Genomic DNA, 18576 nt, shown 5'->3' with positions numbered 1-18576 from the left:
AAGTGGGGTCAATGTTGCACATTCTGTCATTGTTTCTGGTGCCACGAACACTGAGAAAGATGAGGAAATTCTTGATTATTTGAAACAATACGGTCGTATAAAAACGGTTATTTTCGTGGATGACGCAAATAGTGTTTTTTACAAAAACCTGATCGTTGAATATTGTGATAGTTCTGCGTTAACTGCTCTTAATACGGTTTTCCCATATACTCATCAGTCAAAGAATCACTCGGCTTTGACTTTTTGTGTAAGATCGCTTGCCGCAGAATGCACAGCCACAGGAGGAGTCAGGACCCCTGCAGATTACCTCGGCGAGCTCAAGCAACTTGCACGCCGCAGCGGCAGGGATTTTCCAGATATTCTGCGGGAAATGATGGGACAAATTAGTGAGCATCTGGAAGGAATCGAACAAGACAGTGACTTAGAGGGAGCCTCAGTCCAAATTGTGGAGCCTGCATCATCTCTGCCTGGCCAGCAGGGGTCGTTGTCTGGACACTCCACAATCCCTGAGACAGCTACCAGCAATCCCTCACCTGACCAACAAGGGTCACTGCCACATCCACAAAGATTTTCACTGTCACAGACTGAAATGAACCCCCCAGAAATACAAAAAGTAGTGGTGGAGCATGTTGTAAAAACAGACACCGTACCTGCATTCAGACTTCGTCCTTTCTCTGGGAAGATCCCCAAACCAGCCAACGAAACAGATTATGAGACCTGGAGATCTCACATTGAACTGCTGTTAGCAGATCCAAATTTGGCACCTCTACAGATCACTCGTCGCATCCTTGAAAGTTTGCTACCTCCAGCAGCAGATGTTGTGAAAGGGCTGGGCTCAAACACAATTCCATCCATCTATTTAAAAGTGTTGGATTCTGCTTTTGCTTTAGTACAAGATGGTGAAGAGTTGTTTGCTCAATTCCTGAATACGTTACAGGACCCGGGTGAGAAACCCTCTGCTTTTTTGCAACGCTTACAACTCACATTGAACACTGTGATGAAAAGAGGTGGTATCTTGTCTTCAGACTTCAACAAACATTTATTCAAGCAGTTTTGTCGAAGATGCTGGGATAGCGATATCCTAAACCAACTACAGTTGGAGAACTTGAGGAGCGATCCCCCATATTTTGCAGAGCTCCTCCTACTGCTTCGAACTGAGGAGGGTAGACAGCTGGCCAAGGAGAATCTCATGAAGAAGCACCTAACTGCATCCAAGTCTCGTGCCGCTGTTCATTCACAGAGCACATGTGCTTGTAGCCATTCAGACACCAAGGCTATTAATGAGCTGAAGCAACAGATGCAGAAACTGCAGAGTCAAATGGCTGCTCTTCTCTCACAGAAATCTCAATTCTCCAAGCCAGCACCACCTCAACTCAGATCAGCACAATCAAGACCCTGCAGCAGTGCAACCAGTTCCCGGCCTAGAGCAGGCTACTGCTTTAAATGTGGAGAGGATGGGCACATGTCAGCAGGATGCGCCAACCCTCCGAACCCGACACTGGTTCTGAAAAAGAAGAAACAACTTGAAAAAAGACAGCAGGCTTGGGACAGCAATCACAAATCGTCAAACTAGAGGCAGTCTCTGTGGAGGGACAGACGGAGGCTGCAGTCGACCCATGTCCCAGTTACAAGCAGGATGGACATTCCATCACATTGCCTAAAGGACTCATTGGAACCAGAAGCACAGCACAGGTCACGATTGGAGGAACTGTATTCAACTGCCTGTTAGACACTGGGTCTCAGGTAACCACCATCTCTCACTCCTTCCACCATGATTATCTTTCTGACCATGAAATACAACCTCTGAAAAATCTCCTGGAGATAGAAGGAGCAAATGGCCAAGCTGTTCCATACCTTGGTTATGTGGAGCTGAACGTCACTTTCCCTCCCGACTTCTTGGGTTCCACCACAGCTGTTGACACACTTGCCCTGGTAGTTCCTGATGTCCAATCAGCTCAACAGCCGTCAATACTGATTGGTACGAACACTCTGGACTTGGCATATGAGAAAGCATTCTCAGACCAACAACCCTCCATTCCAGCGCCACATGGATACAGAGCGGTGCTGAAAATCCTTGAGCAACGATACAGACTGGCAAACAGTAACCATCACGGAATCATCAAGCTGCACACTGACGGACCACAGACCATCCCAGCTGGAAAAACTGTTGCCTTGGAGGGGTTAATTTGCGGACGCTGCCTCCAGGCCGAGAAGGCTGTGTTGGTGGAACATCCGACTTCGTCACCTCTGCCAGGTGGCTTAATGGTCCCGTCTTGTGTCATGGATTTCCCTTCTCACCAGCCATACCACTTACCTGTGGTAATCTGCAACCAGTCTGATCATGATGTAACCCTCCCAGCCAAAGCCATCATTGCGGAGATCAGTGCCATTCAGTCTATTCAGTGTCAGGAAAGGAGTCATGACAGTATGCCTCCTAACCCTGTGACCTCTGGGTTCAACTTCAACTTTGGTAACTCCCCCTTAACACCGGAATGGAAGAGTCGTATTACTGAGATGTTAAACGCCCTCCATGATGTCTTTGCAAAACACGACCTTGACTTTGGGAAAACCAACAAAGTGAAACATCAGATCAAGCTCTCTGACCCTACTCCCTTCAAACAGCGCCCAAGACCAATCCATCCTCAAGATCTGGATGCGGTGCGCCAACACCTGAAGGAGCTGGTTGACTCTGGGGTCATCAGAGAGTCAGAGTCACCTTTTGCATCACCCATTGTCGTGGTGCGAAAGAAGAATGGGAGTGTGCGGCTCTGCATTGATTACCGGAAACTAAATCTGCAGACCATCAAAGATGCATATGCATTGCCAAAGTTGGAGGATACTTTTACAGCTCTCTCTGGATCAGAATGGTTTTCAGTCCTTGACCTTAAATCTGGTTATTATCAGATTGAAATGGAGGAGGAAGACAAGAGCAAAACAGCATTTGTATGTCCACTTGGATTCTATGAGTTCAACAGAATGCCCCAGGGAGTCACAAATGCACCCAGTACCTTCCAACGACTAATGGAAAAGTGCATGGGAGAAATGAACTTGAAAGAAGTCTTGGTCTTCATTGACGACTTGATTATTTTTGCACCAACGCTTGAAGAGCATGAGAGGAGACTACTGAAAGTCCTTCACCGTCTGAAGGAATTTGGACTCAAGCTCTCAGTTGAAAAGTGCATGTTTTTCCAGAAATCCGTTAAATACCTGGGGCATGTTGTGTCAAAGGATGGTGTGCAGACAGATCCAGATAAAATCGAGACACTTAAGTCCTGGCCGATTCCAAAGAATCTTAAAGAACTTCGCTCTTTCCTGGGTTTCGCAGGATATTACCGTAGGTTCATCCAAGGCTACTCTAACATCGTTAAACCTTTGCATGACCTTACTGCTGGATATCCTCCATCACAGCGGAAACTCAGAGCCACCTTCAAGCGAGAGCAATATTTGGATCCTAAGGAACCACTTGCCAGTCGCTGGACTCCTGCATGTCAACAAGCCTTTGACACAATTATCAAAAAACTCACGACAGCACCAGTACTTGCTTTCGCCGATCCCCAGAAGCCTTACCTTCTCCATACAGATGCTAGTTCTACTGGGCTAGGAGCTATTCTGTACCAGGAGCAACAAGGACAAAACCAGGTGATTGCTTATGCGAGTCGGGGTCTGTCGAGGTGTGAGTCCAAATATCCAGCTCACAAACTGGAATTTCTGGCTCTCAAGTGGGCTGTTACGGAGAAGTTTCATGACTATCTCTACGGCACCAACTTCACTGTCATTACTGACAGCAACCCACTCACCTATCTACTTACCTCTGCTAAATTAGATGCCACCAGTTACCGTTGGCTCTCTGCTCTTTCTACATTTTCATTCAAAATCATGTACAGATCTGGTAGGCAAAATCCAGATGCTGATGCTCTCTCTCGCAGGCCACATGGAGAACTCTCCAATGACCAGATGTCCCAAAAGGAGAGGGAGAGAATTCTCCGATTTGCCCAACATCATCTGGATCAGTCTTCCTCAATTTCCATCGATCAACACACAGTCAAGGCCCTTTGTGACCGGCAGCTCGTTTATAGTACGGCTGAAAAGATGTCCACCACCGCACTCATCCAGTCACTAACTGCCCATGCCAACAGTTTGCCTGACAGCTTCGTCAACGACACTCAGTTTGCACCTCCTGTTGTTCCTCAGCTGACGAATGCTGAAATCGCTGAGAGACAGAGGGAAGACCAGACCCTGAGGCATGTCATATTGCTGCTAGAGACTGGGGAAAGCCCACCTCCCGTCTTGCGGGATGAACTCCCAGAACTGCCCCTTCTACTCCGAGACCAACATCGCCTGGAGCTCCAAAACGCCATTCTCGTGAGGAGGAGGCAAGTTGGGGACCAGCTCTATCACCAGTTAGTGTTACCTCAGAAATTTCGGGCTGAAGTACTGTCAGAACTGCATGACCAGATGGGTCATTTGGGCATCGAACGTACTCTTGACCTCGTACGTCGAAGATTCTACTGGCCAAAAATGGCCAATGATGTGTGGAATAAAGTGAAGACATGTGAGAGATGCACCAAACGAAAAGCCTTACCTGAAAGAGCGGCACCCCTGGTGAACATTCGAAGTTATCGACCTCTGGAACTGGTTTGCATGGACTTTTTATCACTGGAACCCGACAGGAGCAGAACCAAAGACATCCTGGTAATAACAGATCACTTTACCAAGTACGCTGTTGCTGTCCCCACTCCAAACCAAAAAGCAAAGACTGTCGCCAAATGTCTCTGGGACAGTTTTCTGGTTCATTATGGTATCCCAGAAAAGCTCCATAGTGATCAAGGACCAGACTTTGAGTCACGCACAATAAAAGAACTCTGCAAAATGGCTGGAATTCACAAAATAAGAACTACACCATACCATCCACGAGGAAATCCAGTCGAGCGCTTTAACAGAACACTCCTGAATATGCTCGGAACACTCACCACAGAAGAGAAAACTCACTGGAAAGATTTTGTTAAGCCCTTGGTCCACGCATACAACTGCACCCGGAGTGATGTTACTGGCTACTCACCCTATGAGCTCATGTTTGGTCGACAACCTCGCCTCCCGATTGACCTGGTCTTTGGACTGCCTGTGGACGGCAATCAACTGACTCATTCGCAATATGTCCAGAACCTGAAGTCAAATCTAGAAAAGAGCTACAAAATTGCCATTGGCAATGCGGAGAAGCTCATGGAAAGAAACAAGAGCCGTTTCGACCAACATATCACCCCCTCTGAACTGGACGTTGGTGACAGGGTGCTGGTACGTAATGTGAAACTCCGAGGCAAACACAAAATCGCAGACAAATGGGAACCAGACATCTATGTGGTGGTAAAAAGAGCAGAAAATCTTCCAGTGTACACTGTCCGACCGGAGAACAAATCCAAACCGATTCGTACTCTACACAGAGATCTCCTATTACCATGTGGATTTTTGCCGCATTCCACTCGAACCAACCGAACAACTGTAAAACCAACCAGGAAGCAGTCATTCAACCCTTCTGATGAGGACTGTGCACAACCTCAGTCAGACGATGAGGATGAAATGATACCGCATCAATGGTATGATCCTGTATCAGAGCCTCTGCAATTCACCACTGTCCACAATCTGCCAGAACCGTCATCCGCCGTTCCAGCCACTGAACCTTTACCATCTGATACACCAGTCTGTGAACCTGCTACGCTCCCTTTGCCTCCTCTTGAGCCAGCAGAGAGCGAAACCCCTGACTCAAAAACCCCCGTCAAGGAGGAAGCTCCTGATACTGTGGAATCAGAGGACAGTCTGTCCTCTGCTGAACCTACCAATGTTGAATTGCGGACTGAGTCCAGTATGTCCTCTGCTGCTGATCTACCATCTAACTCTGACACCTCCAGCTCTGAACTAGAACCTCTGAGAACATCAACTCGGACCAGGAAACCTCCGGACCGGTTACAATACTCTACGCTTGGTCAGCCCATCTTGAAGAGTATTCAGGCACTAGTCCATGGCTTAACCTCTGCCTTTACTCATGCACTGGAGGATGAAGAGGACCATCTGCTTACTGCCACTGAACAACCTGTCATCCGGACCCAACCACCATGTACAGGGACGTACATGAGATCGAGGGGGGAACCTGTAACCCATATCAACTACTCCCTGTCACATGACCCACGTCAGCTGATTTGAGGTCCCTCTTCTGATTGGCTCCTTCCATGTCGCGGCAACTCTGAAAACCGGCTGTGGAGGGATACTTCCGGGTTCGACTCCTGCTGTGGCTGTGAGCTTATGGCATTTAGAACGGTATTGGAAAACAAAGCGTTTTCTCCCCTCAATTCATCTTTAAACTTTAAACTCAGCGGTAAGTGTCCTTAATATCTTTCAACCTTTGGTTGTAAGTAACCAGCCGATCGTTTTCGCGATTAAAAAATGACTTTGCGGCAGCGCTCCCACCGCAAGCAGAACTCCGGTTCAAAAACCGCTGTTTTTGAACACTTTTATTTACTTAAGCATGTTAATGGGCTTACTTTGAAACAAAGTGCGATTGAAAGATTATTGTTATGTGTTGCCTTGAATTCGGCTATGCTGTCTGTTAGACAGTTGTTTTTCTTTATTGTTGTTTTTGTATTGTTTGTAGCGAACGCTACTGGAATGTATAGATTAAGCTACGTAGCCAAGATGATTAATGATTTAACTGTTGTACATGGATTGATGATGATTTATGGTTTGCATTGTTACCTAGACTTGCAGAAGAGCATATTTTTTTACCGGTAAACTGAATCGAACTTGATGTGCTAATGGACATTTTTCTGACCTACAGGTCAGGTTTTTTTTCCCCTTTGAATTGATCTTCTTCATATTGAAGTGGCGAGCCGGTAGGACCATTCTTTGTTTTCCCCTCTTTTCCCCCACTTAGCCGTCTTTGGATTACGGACATATTTCCCCCTTGTATGAAGCTGGACCCTAAGGAGGAATACCTTAAAAGTGAACTTTAAAAAGAAAAGGACCAAAAAAAAAAAGGACTCTTAGCAAAAGGACTCTTGCACAGAAAAATCACAGCACTGATTTATTATTTAATTGTGGACATTTACGTTGTGTGTTGTATTAATTATTTTGTTCCATTTCCCCTTTCCCCTATTTTTTCAATATATTTTTGGTACAAGACATTGCAGTTTTTGGTCTCATCATTCACACCATCTGGGCTCCATAAAGAACTATTTCTTCTGCGCGTCAGTCAGTAAATTCATCCATTGACATAAACTAGTCCTTAAGTAACTTAGCGTTACATTTGCTTGTTTATTAAAGTGCTTTGAGAGTTTACAGAGTAATATCATCAGCTCCTGATTCAGACTCTTACAACGTCACAGGCTCTAATAAACGAAGCGAAACATGTAGTGCAGCGGTCAACAAAAACTACGGCTACCGAGCCCTCCTCTCTGTCAAAATCAAAACCCATGAATGACAGACTGACAACGCCCATTTATGTCACCGCTAGCACCCACGTGACTCCCATAACAACCAAACAAATAAAAACCCAGTGATCATCAAAATTCAATACATTCAATTATGGCTCCTACAACTGTTAAAAAACTGTTCTGCAACAGAGAAATAACTGTTTTCATCCCCATTTGCCTGACACAGGAGCCAGCAGTTGTTGAAGATCTGTGTCCTGCTGTGCAGTGGGTTGTCCAAAATAAGGCACTTTTCCGTGGACATGTAACAATGCCAAAATATCTGTCCTTAAATCAAGGGGACCAGCAGAGGGTCTTAAGAGACATGTCAGAGGAAGAAGACACTGGAGCAAGGGACTTGTTCCTCGTTGTTTTTCAGTTTGCAGAGGACATGGAGCTCTTTTTGAAAGCATGTGCTGATGAGCAGGGGCTAAGGGTCAGTGCTATGACATGTAATGGACAAATGAAGGCACTGGCTGTGTTTGTTTGTTTGTTTAATATGTTGTTGTTTTTTTGTTTTGTTTTTTACGTAGTACAAAATTCAAATTAAACTTATTTCAAAATGTTGTTCACTTTATTCTGTGTCCATACTTATAATAAAGGATTACAGTGTAACAGCATTAAATGTAACAGCATTTTTTTTTGAAGTTGTAATTTCAAAATAAAAAGCTTATTGTTGATATTAACAGTAAAGAATTGTAATCAATAATATTTTTATACATTTTAAACATTAACACTGGGCTCTATCCTGGCCAATTGTGGACACTTCACTTATTCTTTTTTTTGACTACTGGGCCCTATTTCAGGAAGCCGGTTTAGAAAACTCAGAGTGAAAAACGATACGCAGGGTTGAGTAACCCCGAACTGTCCAACTCGGAATATTCGGTTTCAGAAAGGCTGATAACAAGTAGTTCAATCAACGCGGAGTTGCTTTAACCCCAAGTGAAGCGCGCGGACGAGGATACATAAAGCCCTGATAAGCGGAGCACAGATTAAGCGAGTCACCATGGAGACGGAGGGAAAGAAGGCGCGGTCAATGTATTTCACAGCGCTTGAGGCCAAAATTCTGATGGCAGCATATGCCGATAACATGCAAATTCCGCGGAAAAAAGTAACACAGCCACAGCTGCAAAAGAAAGGGAGCATGCATGGCAAAACATAGCCGACAGAGTCAATGCGTGAGTGTTAATATAAACATTGATCTAGGGATTTCCACCCATTTAACACGTTATTTTATCATATGTTATTTTATTTGTTATTTTATACATTTTATGTTGTGATGTGATGTGAGCGCAGGTGCAACCCAACAGGCCCCAAACGTGCCTGGCAGCAAGTAAAAATGAAATATAAAAATATAGTCCAAACAGGTAAGGTGTAATTGTATTATGAGCCATAGTGCTTGGTCTGTTTGTCCCACGTAAATCAATTGCAGTTAGAGGCTACATTAATTTTCTTTCTGTAAGCACTTTTTGAAATTATCTGAGCACATTACAAGTACACATTTGCTTACTCTGTATGCTCAAATGTGGCCCGTTATAGCCAACAGAAAAAAAGCGGAGGCCCGAAAAACAGGTGGGGGTCCTCCACCACCACCACTCACAGAGGCTGAGCAGTTGGCCCTCAGCCAAAACAGTGGGCGCCCTGTGGCCGAAGGCATCTCTGCGGGGACATCCTCTGAGTCAATAACCCCGCAAGACACAAGTGCCTACATAAGAGGTAAATTCAAAATAATACATGATGTGCATACATCCTTTCTTCACAGTCACCTTTGCAGTGCTGCTCATTCATTTGATAAACTCTTTACCATAATGAATTATTTTGTAGTGAAGTTATTTTCCTACTGATTTTGCCTTCCCTCAGTCTTGGTTGTCTTTGAGAGCATAATGACAATGAAGTGTAAGGTGATTGGTATGTTTGTTAATTGCCATTTGGTCCCTTGTAAGTTATAAGTGACCTGTATAAACCTCATATTCTATCAGTTGATGGTGGTGGTGTACTGCATCTGGTGCAGCCTCCTGTTGAGCCAGACCAACATGCAGTTGTGAGTAATACTCCACAGATTATATGAGTTTACAGTAGAACAGCAATGTTGTTAATTTCCTTACTACAGGAAAATAATGAAGAAACATTGACAGCTGTTACAGAGGAGGAAGCAACAGAGACACTTTATGAGGTTTACATCTTTTAATACTTTGTGTACAGGAAACACAGGCGACCAATAAAGCCAGTTGAACAAAAAATCTGTTTTTCCGTCTTTCAACATGTTGAGGTGATGGGTCAAAAGAAATGATTGTGACATATGGTGTCTCTGACTGTGCTTCCATCTTGTATGTCCGTGGGAGGGTCAGGATGTTCATGTTTTGGATCACTGCTGATGTTTGGTTCAGAAGGACAGTGTTCTCCTCTAATTGTGGCAATGTTGTGAAGAATCACACATGCAACAATAATGTCACATGCCCTTTCTGGGGTGACCCTGAGTCTTTGCAGGCACTGGAACCGGGCCTTAAGCATTCCGATAGTCATTTCAATTCTGGCTCTTGTCCTGCAATTAGCCAGATTATATCGCTGCTGTGGGCCCGGTTCAGGGTCAGGGTAAGGGGTAAGCTAATAGGGTAAACATGGATACCCCCTATCACCAAGCAAGTAGCCAGTGAACTCTCCTAAGACAGAAGGATACACTTCAGTTCAACTGTCCCTGAAGCAATTGGTCTTTATATATTTTAAAGTATTCTCAACTCACCATGTCCAAATTTTGTGCTCAGTGTACATTCACGGAATATTTGTGAGTCATGGACAGAGCCTGGCCACTTGGCTTCCACATTTGTGATAATGTTGGCAGCATCACATATGATCTTCACAGTGCAGAGAACACAAATTAGCATCCATCACCATGATGAAATAATTTGTTAGTTTGAAATGCTACAGGGAACTATGTACCTGTACATTAATGCTGTGGAAAGACTTCCTGTTCACATAGTCTCCTTCATTTACTAAAGGAGCAATGATTGGAATGTGAGTGCCATCTGTACAGCCAATCACGCCTGGGAACCGTGAAAATAAATGTAAAATTTAAGTAGTAGTTCAAATATCACCACATCATAAATTAAGTTTTGGTCATCCTGATACCTGCAATTTTGTGGAATCCCTCTTTGATGAATCTTGTGGGTCTGTGACCGGGGAACACCACAGATGAGTGCAGGAGACGTTTCAGTGCAACTGTAACATTCCTGACTGCCCGACAGACGGTAGCCTTGGAAACGTGCTCAGCGTCACCAATATTATACAGAAAGCTCCCGTTTGCAAAAAACCGAAGTGCAATACAAATAATATGTACAGAACTGAGAGAATGTCCGCGATGTGTCACATGCGTAATATATGGCCTGAGGATGTTATTCAAATAACTTATAGATTGTGCTGAGAAACGGTAACGTTTGCACAGAAAATCATCAGGAAATGATAAAATGTCCAAACGCGCTCTAATCACTCTCTCCCGGCGGAGAGCTCTGCGGAGGATTTGGGCTTCACGATCTACTGGCTCTTCAAGGAAGGGACACGCCATGTCTGACACTTCCTACTGTCAGGTTTCCGACAAAGGGGCGGAGACAGTCAGGGTTAGTTGAAGTAAACCTGCTAGGGGGCAGGTTAGCTTCACGGCGTGTGTCGTCATAGTGACTCACTCAGGCTTCAGCTGAACTCGCTTTGTGAAACCGAAAACCCAGAGTTTTCGTTAACTCAGGGTATACTTACTCAGTTTTTCCACTAAACCGGCTTCCTGAAACAGGGCCCTGCACTGCAGTGGACCAAAACAATGACACGGGTTTGATCTTAAGGATCTAATAGTTGTGTGTGTTGTGCATGACATTGCCACACAAATATGTATTTGCAAGATAGAGTAGAATAAATTATGACGCATGAAATATTACATAGGCTGCAGTGAATTTCTGTGGATGCAGCCTATTGAGCTTTAAGTTTCCCAGTCAAACTTAGCTTTGACGCACCTGCTAACAACACTTTTACTCTTTTACATTTCATAACAAGACACCATAGCCAAAATATTAACAAAATATATATTATTAAAAAATTCAAAGCTGCAGCACATACAGCAACAAACATCGTTAGTAAATGTGTCCTGGAGTTTATGCAGGTGCAGAAAGTGCTGCTGCTGTAAGTAAGCCTAACAGCTTACAGATCACTTATTTTTCTGGAAAGATGGTAGGAAAGGCATCACTGCTCATTTCTACAGTCTCCCAGATCTTGGAATACAATCCCTTTGTACCATGAAACCACTTCGCAGTACTATGAGTCCACTAAAACCTATAAAGAGAGTGATCCTGGAAGAACTGGGGCACACACTAGTGACCTCAACAATTGCAAGACAGCCTTTTCCCCGATGCTCAGATGGGGAATAAAAGGAAGTTTCATGAAAACATTAGGACTTTATCACCGTTTTATCTGAAAAGTTAATGGTAATATATAACCTAATTGGCTATAAAGAGTAAAAAATTTAGATACAATTTTGATTTTGATGAAAAGGACTGGTGCTATTTTAAAGAGTCACGTCGGTAAAAGTGGATAAATGTTTTAAGAAACATTTTATAGCATTTTGTGAACATACACAAAAAGTGGCCATTTTTGGCAACAAACAAGCTGAGAGAGTTTTATATTTTTGGCTCTCCTTGAACAAAAATAATAGTGCATAATAATCAATGTTGATGTTAATCAATTAGATGTCCCAGACTCTACTATTAATAATACAGCAGCCCCTCGTTTATCGCTGGTGTTACGTTCTAAAAATAACCCGCGTTAGGTGAAATCCATGAAGTAGCCAACTTTATTTTTTACAATTATTACAGATGTTAAGACTGTAAAACCCCTCACTACATGCTTTATACACTTTTCTCAGACAGGCATGAACATTTTCACACTTTTCTCTTTTGTTTAAACACTCTTAGAGTTCAAACCTTCGTAGAAACATAAGTCCAGTATTATGGAATGAAACCTAAAGGTGCATTTGAGGGTGCAAAACGTTTCGTCGGCATTGTTGTGTTTGTTTGGGAGAAAACTTCCAAACATACAGTACAGCACTTCAGAGTTACACTGCTAGCGATCGAAGATTTATGTAAATTCGACAAGCTAAACGCATTCTGTACTGTACAGCAGGAGTCCCCAACCTTTTTGCGCCACAGACCACTTTAATGTCAGACAATATTTTCACCCTTAAGGTGTCGCGGATAAATACAACAAAAGAATAAAAAAAAGAAACTGTGGTATTTTGTAAATGTAATAATAAACATGACTTGAGCTGTGTGCCAATAACAATGACAGTGACATCCTCCTCTCTGCTTCTTAACGCTATCTGGTCGCTATGGTAACGCGTAAATAGTTCTTTCAAAATAAGACACACAACTACAACCATACATTTCACACCGGAGGATCAACTCTCGCGGAACGGTACCAAAAGACTCACGGACCGGGACCGGTCCGTGGGCCTATTAGGGACCGCTCCTGTACAGGAGACACTGGACTAGATTGATTGACAATGGTCTACAGCAATCAGAACGCACAACGCGATGTACTGTAAAAAAATAAAGAAATCAGCGAAACAGCAAGTGTCACTTTTGGCCACGAACAATTTAGGGGATGGTGAATTTTTTTGAACAAACCCAGAGTGTTAAAACCCCCCACTTAAAACCATTTTTATTTCTCAGCAGCATCAATAGGGACAAAAACGCAATTTAGTTTTCGATGTCAAAGTCGATTTAACCGAAGTTACGTGTTTCCGGTTACTGTGGAGGTCACGTGTTTCCGGTTACTGTGGAGCTCCACAGTGCCTGCAGCCAGACCCTTCTCGGTAGTGACAGCCCTCCCCCACGCTTGTACCCGTGGCTTCCTGTCCTGGGGGTTGGCTCTTCTCCTGCCCTGCACCCTTTGTTCATATTCAAAGACTATTTTTCTGTATGTATTCTTACCCCATAGCAACCGCCAGATTATAATGTTGCAGACAATCACAAACTCTACAGTCTGTCTAACTCCAGTGTATACCAAGCAATCTATTATTCTTAACAGCAACAACATAAACTGAACCCACATTAAAGTTGGCTCGGTGCTTACCTTTATATGAGCCCACAAACCGAGAGAAACTCCGTGATGAAGCTGGAAGTCTTAAGAAACAGATCAGGGAGCAGAGACCCACGTGGTTCACGCTGATCTCGGCTACGATCCAGGACACAAGGGTGTGCAGATCGATGCAGAAATTAATCCCAACGTTGGCAGTGGTATATGTTCCTGTAAGTTTACTACTTTACTCCCGTTTCATGAAAAAGCAGCTCTCTGCTCGACTCCTCTCCTGCACACACACTTTGCTCCGCCTCCTTTTCCGGCTCTGCTGTGATTTGTTGCTGTGCGGTCACGTGACTAAGCAGACCAACGTAACCATGTGGGGTGTTATTTCAAAAGTAGCGCCTATCTCCTTTTCCTAAACTCTTTTTCTTGCCCTCGTTGGAAACGTCATCGTGGGAAGGAGATTTGCTAAGGACTCAGGGAAAGAGAGGACCGGTGCTGAGAATTGGAACAGCCTTAGGCTGTATCCCAATTCAGGTTCTGCAGCCCTAAAGTACGCAGCCTTAACGGTCCACAAGGGCCGCGTACTCAAAGACCGCTAAGGCCGGAAGTGCGAGGCTTGTGAAATGCCGGTCGATCTCCGTCGCGCTGCCCAGGTTGCCTAGCAACCATGATACTAACCGCTGGAAACGTTTCATACAGCTTTGTTTGAGAGAAATGAAGGAGAACATATTTTGTTCATTTGTTCGTTTGTTTCTACTTTGTGTGATTTAATAAGTATCTGAGGCTGAGACCACATGACTGTAAAACATGATTGTTGGGCTTCATTTCTGTACTGAACAGTCATTTTAAGATTAGCTAGTAAATAACAATTATGTTGTTCATGAGACTAAAGTCAGTGTAAATATAATATGGCCAATATTATAGTTATTATATTAATCATTATTAGTTATTACAGCAGTGAACTTGAACAATTCACGTAAACAATTCACTTTTATTGTCACATCACATGTGCAGGTACACTGGTACAGTATGGAAGAAATATAGTATCATCAGAATTCAAGTATTTTTAGACATTGAATTTATGACACTGATTTTTTATCCTCCAAATTTCCCTGCAAAAATATTCACCTGCAAAAATTCACCTGCAAAAATTCACCTGAAAAAAATTCACCTGCAAAAAATTCATCTGCAAAAATTCACCTGAAAAAAATTCACCTGAAAAAATTCGCCTGCAAAAATTCAACTGCAAAAGTGATGAACTTTAATGACCCAAGCCAGAGCAATCAGCACCAGATCGAGTCGAGTGGCTCTCAGCCAATTAAATTACGCTGTTTGATCACATGACACCGTTAGCCAGCAGTGTGTCTCCTAAAAGAGAGCTGTTTAAAGGTGAGTGATTAAGTTTTTCTCCTAAATAGAGATCATTACAGAACGCCTAGTCCTACTTAAAATCCCATTTATTTTTATTATTTTTTTTATCATCTACTCGAACTAAGGAAAACGTTTGACTAACTCAAAGACAATTTCCACGCCTCCCCTGCCTGTCTGCAGAGGCAGTTTTGAATTTAGGAGCAGCAAGATGGAAGCGGCAAACCCTGGCGATTCTCCGGTAAGTATATTGTTATTTATCTTCAAGTTTGTCTTTTGAAACGTTAATGTTATTTAAATCCGTTGCTCACGTATAAAGTACACAGACGGGGTCTTTGCTCAACTCGTCTGAGGCGTGTCTCACTAAGCGCTACATGCTAGCATCCTGCTAACCGAGCTACCATTTACATGCTGTGCTTTAGAAAATAGGATACTCGTTAAAAAATACTCCGCAGATATTGATAGATAGACGAACACTGCAAATATAATGTTGGAAACGAGAACGGCCTTTGGTGAAGGGGTAAAATACACCATGAATAAAGCCATATAGTGAATTGGCTGCCATGGTTGCAGAACAGCCTGATTTAATGACAAGAATGGGGAAGAGTGAGGTGAAGTGAACCAAAGCCACAAAACACAGTCAGAAGAGGCGGCAAAAGGGCAGTGATCTGTCCGTCAGTATGAAGTTGGTGTGTGCTTTGGTAAACAAAAACTCCAGACCGGTAGCAGGAAGATGGGAGACTCGTGTTTCACTGGAATAGTGGTGAATTAAAACATCCTTTGTTGGGGACATTTCGGTGTAAATGCATCCATACAGGTGAGACAGAGGCAGACCAGACAGTGAAGAAAACAAGGCAAACATTAGAAATATTAAAACGGAAATATAGGATTAATATAACATACAATTTGGGAAAATGTAAGGAACGCAATGTAAATGATATTGTAAAGTCATTAAAACAGCATACTCTGATTAAAAGAAACATGTAATTGGGTAGGATAATAATGTTAAAAAAACATGTACAAGATGGGTATGTATACTTGTAGCCAGAATTTAACAACTATAAAGTTGTAGCATGTCAGTACCTTACCCCATCCATTATATCCACACTTTCAGAAAAGGATATGGTCAATATCTTTACAAATACTATCTAAACTTAAACGGGATATTCCCTCTGCTTCTTCTGCTTCTCGTATACACCCTCAGGGTTTGTGATCAGCCAGCGGCTGATATGATCATTAATCCTGTAAAATAATATTCTTTCGGTTTATGAATCTGTTTGCATGGATTTCTTAATCCGTTTCCACTGTTAGCAGAAGTTGTGCATGCAGTTTTGGTGTGCTGCTCTCCAAGACTACAAGCTGCGTTAAAGTTGGAAGTAACTGGCCGATGTTCCACTGTTAAAAGACCATCTGTTCATCAAGAAATGACCAGGTGAAAAAGTCATAAACTAAACACTCTGCATGAGCATGGAATTTAGGATGCAACTTTATATCTTACCTGCTCTACACTCAGGGCTTGAATTACAACAACAGTCAATCACATAACAAATTATACTTTTGGTAGTTCTGTGTCTCTGTCTCTCTCCTCCAAACCCAGATGGCTGCTGGTACTGAACCGGGTTCTGGTTCTGCTGGAGTTTTTCCTCTGCACTGTCACTTCATGCTGCTCAGTGTGAGGGATTGTTGCGGTTGAGTCCATATGTCCTGCGAACAACTGCTGGGCAATGACACCATGCAATCTTCTGGGATTCCTTGGATAGAAAACCTGTGAACTGCACTTGTCCTTGGTCTTCACAGCTCACCTTTTTACTGTTTATTGAATCAAAATGCTCCAGTGACATGGATTCTACACTGTAACTGATGTGATGTTCTATAAAGTGGTTTTAATAAAAAAAAGGCAAAAATTAGTTTGTTTCTTTATTCAATTTTTGAACAGCGATACTCATTCAGTAAATGCAAATTATTTACACGGCAGTACACTATAGGCATAAATCTAGACCCCTAGATAAAACATGATGGCATTATAGCAGTGACAACTCCTCCACAGTAGCAGGTGGGATTTTTCTGTTTTGAGGACGGCTCCTTTTACCTGTCACTACAGATGGTCTGTTTATGTTTTGATTGAGAGCCTTTTTTTGGGCAGCTGAAGAGGAGAAGTCCATCTTATGGCCAACCTCTGGCTGTATCTTGGTCATATTACCCAGCAAAACCCAGTATGCAGGTTCATCTGTAACAGTCCTTGTGCCACGGATCAACACTGTTGCTTCTACATTAAACAGAAGAGCAGTGACGTGGGTGCAGGTCTCCGTGACTCCGGCCTTACAGCTGCAGCGGGCGGCTTCAACCTTCCCTGTGATGCTCACAGTGACCCATGGCTGCAATGCAGGTTCATTCAGTCTTTGAGAGTGCAGGACCTGAAACACACACAAAGTTCTTGTCTTTAAATGAACTATGAGCCAAGGCTGACATAAATGTTTTATCTACTTAATCATAAATGTAACAGTGTTTAGAAAGTTAGCACATACATGTAATTTTTCATTTCTTTATGTGTCCATTGCTGCAGGTTATAGTGTAAATCTGCCTGTTCTGTCAGAAACCTGCCTGCAGAAAATGAACCTAAAGTATGTAATGCAAGGATGTAATCACTTTCAAAATGGAGAAAGCATAAAGTGACAATTATGAATCACCTTATATGATAAGGAGATTCTGCAGGTCATTAATCAATGTATAAAACTAAAATAAAATGTATTTTTAGTGACACAAGATACAAATATGGAAGCAAGATGTATAATCGCTCAGTTTGGGGAAATTGTGGGTAGCCTGCAAGGGCCTCAACTTCTCCATACCCACAATGTGCAACAAATGGGCACAGCTGATCTTCAACAGTGGAACATCGGCCAGTTACTTCCAACTTTAACACAGCTTGTAGTCTTGGAGAGCAGCACACCAAAACTGCATGCACAACTTCTGCTAACAGTGGAAACGGATTAAGAAATCCATGCAAACAGATTCATAAACCGAAAGAATATTATTTTACAGGATTAATGATCATATCAGCCGCTGGCTGATCACAAACCCTGAGGGTGTATACGAGAAGCAGAAGAAGCAGAGGGAATATCCCGTTTAAGTTTAGATAGTATTTGTAAAGATATTGACCATATCCTTTTCTGAAAGTGTGGATATAATGGATGGGGTAAGGTACTGACATGCTACAACTTTATAGTTGTTAAATTCTGGCTACAAGTATACATACCCATCTTGTACATGTTTTTTTTAACATTATTATCCTACCCAATTACATGTTTCTTTTAATCAGAGTATGCTGTTTTAATGACTTTACAATATCATTTACATTGCGTTCCTTACATTTTCCCAAATTGTATGTTATATTAATCCTATATTTCCGTTTTAATATTTCTAATGTTTGCCTTGTTTTCTTCACTGTCTGGTCTGCCTCTGTCTCACCTGTATGGATGCATTTACACCGAAATGTCCCCAACAAAGGATGTTTTAATTCACCACTATTCCAGTGAAACACGAGTCTCCCATCTTCCTGCTACCGGTCTGGAGTTTTTGTTCACCAAAGCACACACCAACTTCATACTGACGGACAGATCACTGCCCTTTTGCCGCCTCTTCTGACTGTGTTTTGTGGCTTTGGTTCACTTCACCTCACTCTTCCCCATTC

General features: G+C 42.9%; 2 protein-coding genes and 2 long non-coding RNA genes across 10 annotated transcripts in view; 2 read left to right on the top strand and 2 right to left on the bottom strand.

Moving 5' to 3' along the window:
* The window catches only part of LOC145419392 (uncharacterized), a 41642-nt gene extending 27096 nt beyond the window's left edge, over positions 1-14546 (bottom strand). For all 4 annotated transcript variants that reach the window (XM_080299143.1, XM_080299144.1, XM_080299145.1 and 1 more), the window contains exon 1: positions 13569-14546. The gene's annotated coding sequence lies outside the window, so the exon portion shown is untranslated. The remainder of the gene's footprint in view (positions 1-13568) is intronic.
* Positions 4772-7170, top strand: LOC145425787 (uncharacterized). The gene is made up of 2 exons (XM_080299162.1): positions 4772-6367; positions 6827-7170. The coding sequence occupies exon 1, from the start codon at positions 4870-4872 to the stop codon at positions 6193-6195; it is 1326 nt and encodes a 441-aa protein (XP_080155288.1). The 5' UTR covers positions 4772-4869; the 3' UTR covers positions 6196-6367; positions 6827-7170.
* A 424-nt stretch (positions 14547-14970) lies between the features above and the next one.
* LOC145425814 (uncharacterized) lies at positions 14971-16795 on the top strand. Of its 4 annotated transcripts, none has more exons than XR_013906567.1 (3): positions 14971-15129; positions 16203-16320; positions 16486-16795. It is a non-coding gene; the product is annotated as an uncharacterized LOC145425814 (long non-coding RNA). The 4 variants fall into 4 exon arrangements; XR_013906565.1 differs by having other exon boundaries at positions 16200-16320; XR_013906566.1 differs by having other exon boundaries at positions 16203-16795.
* Positions 16793-18576, bottom strand: part of LOC113010401 (uncharacterized) — a 34729-nt gene continuing 32945 nt past the window's right edge. The window contains exon 3 of the long non-coding RNA XR_013906556.1: positions 16793-17302. This is a non-coding gene — a long non-coding RNA (uncharacterized LOC113010401). The remainder of the gene's footprint in view (positions 17303-18576) is intronic.

The sequence above is a fragment of the Astatotilapia calliptera genome, chromosome 3, assembly GCF_964374335.1.
Source record: "Astatotilapia calliptera chromosome 3, fAstCal68.1, whole genome shotgun sequence".
NCBI lineage: Eukaryota > Metazoa > Chordata > Actinopteri > Cichliformes > Cichlidae > Astatotilapia > Astatotilapia calliptera.
This window is presented reverse-complemented; position numbering and strand designations above follow the sequence as displayed.

What these genes read in the sequence shown, in the direction of transcription:
- LOC145425787 (XM_080299162.1), top strand. Translation starts at nt 4,870, where the DNA reads ATGGCTGGAATTCACAAAATAAGAACTACACCATACCATCCACGAGGA.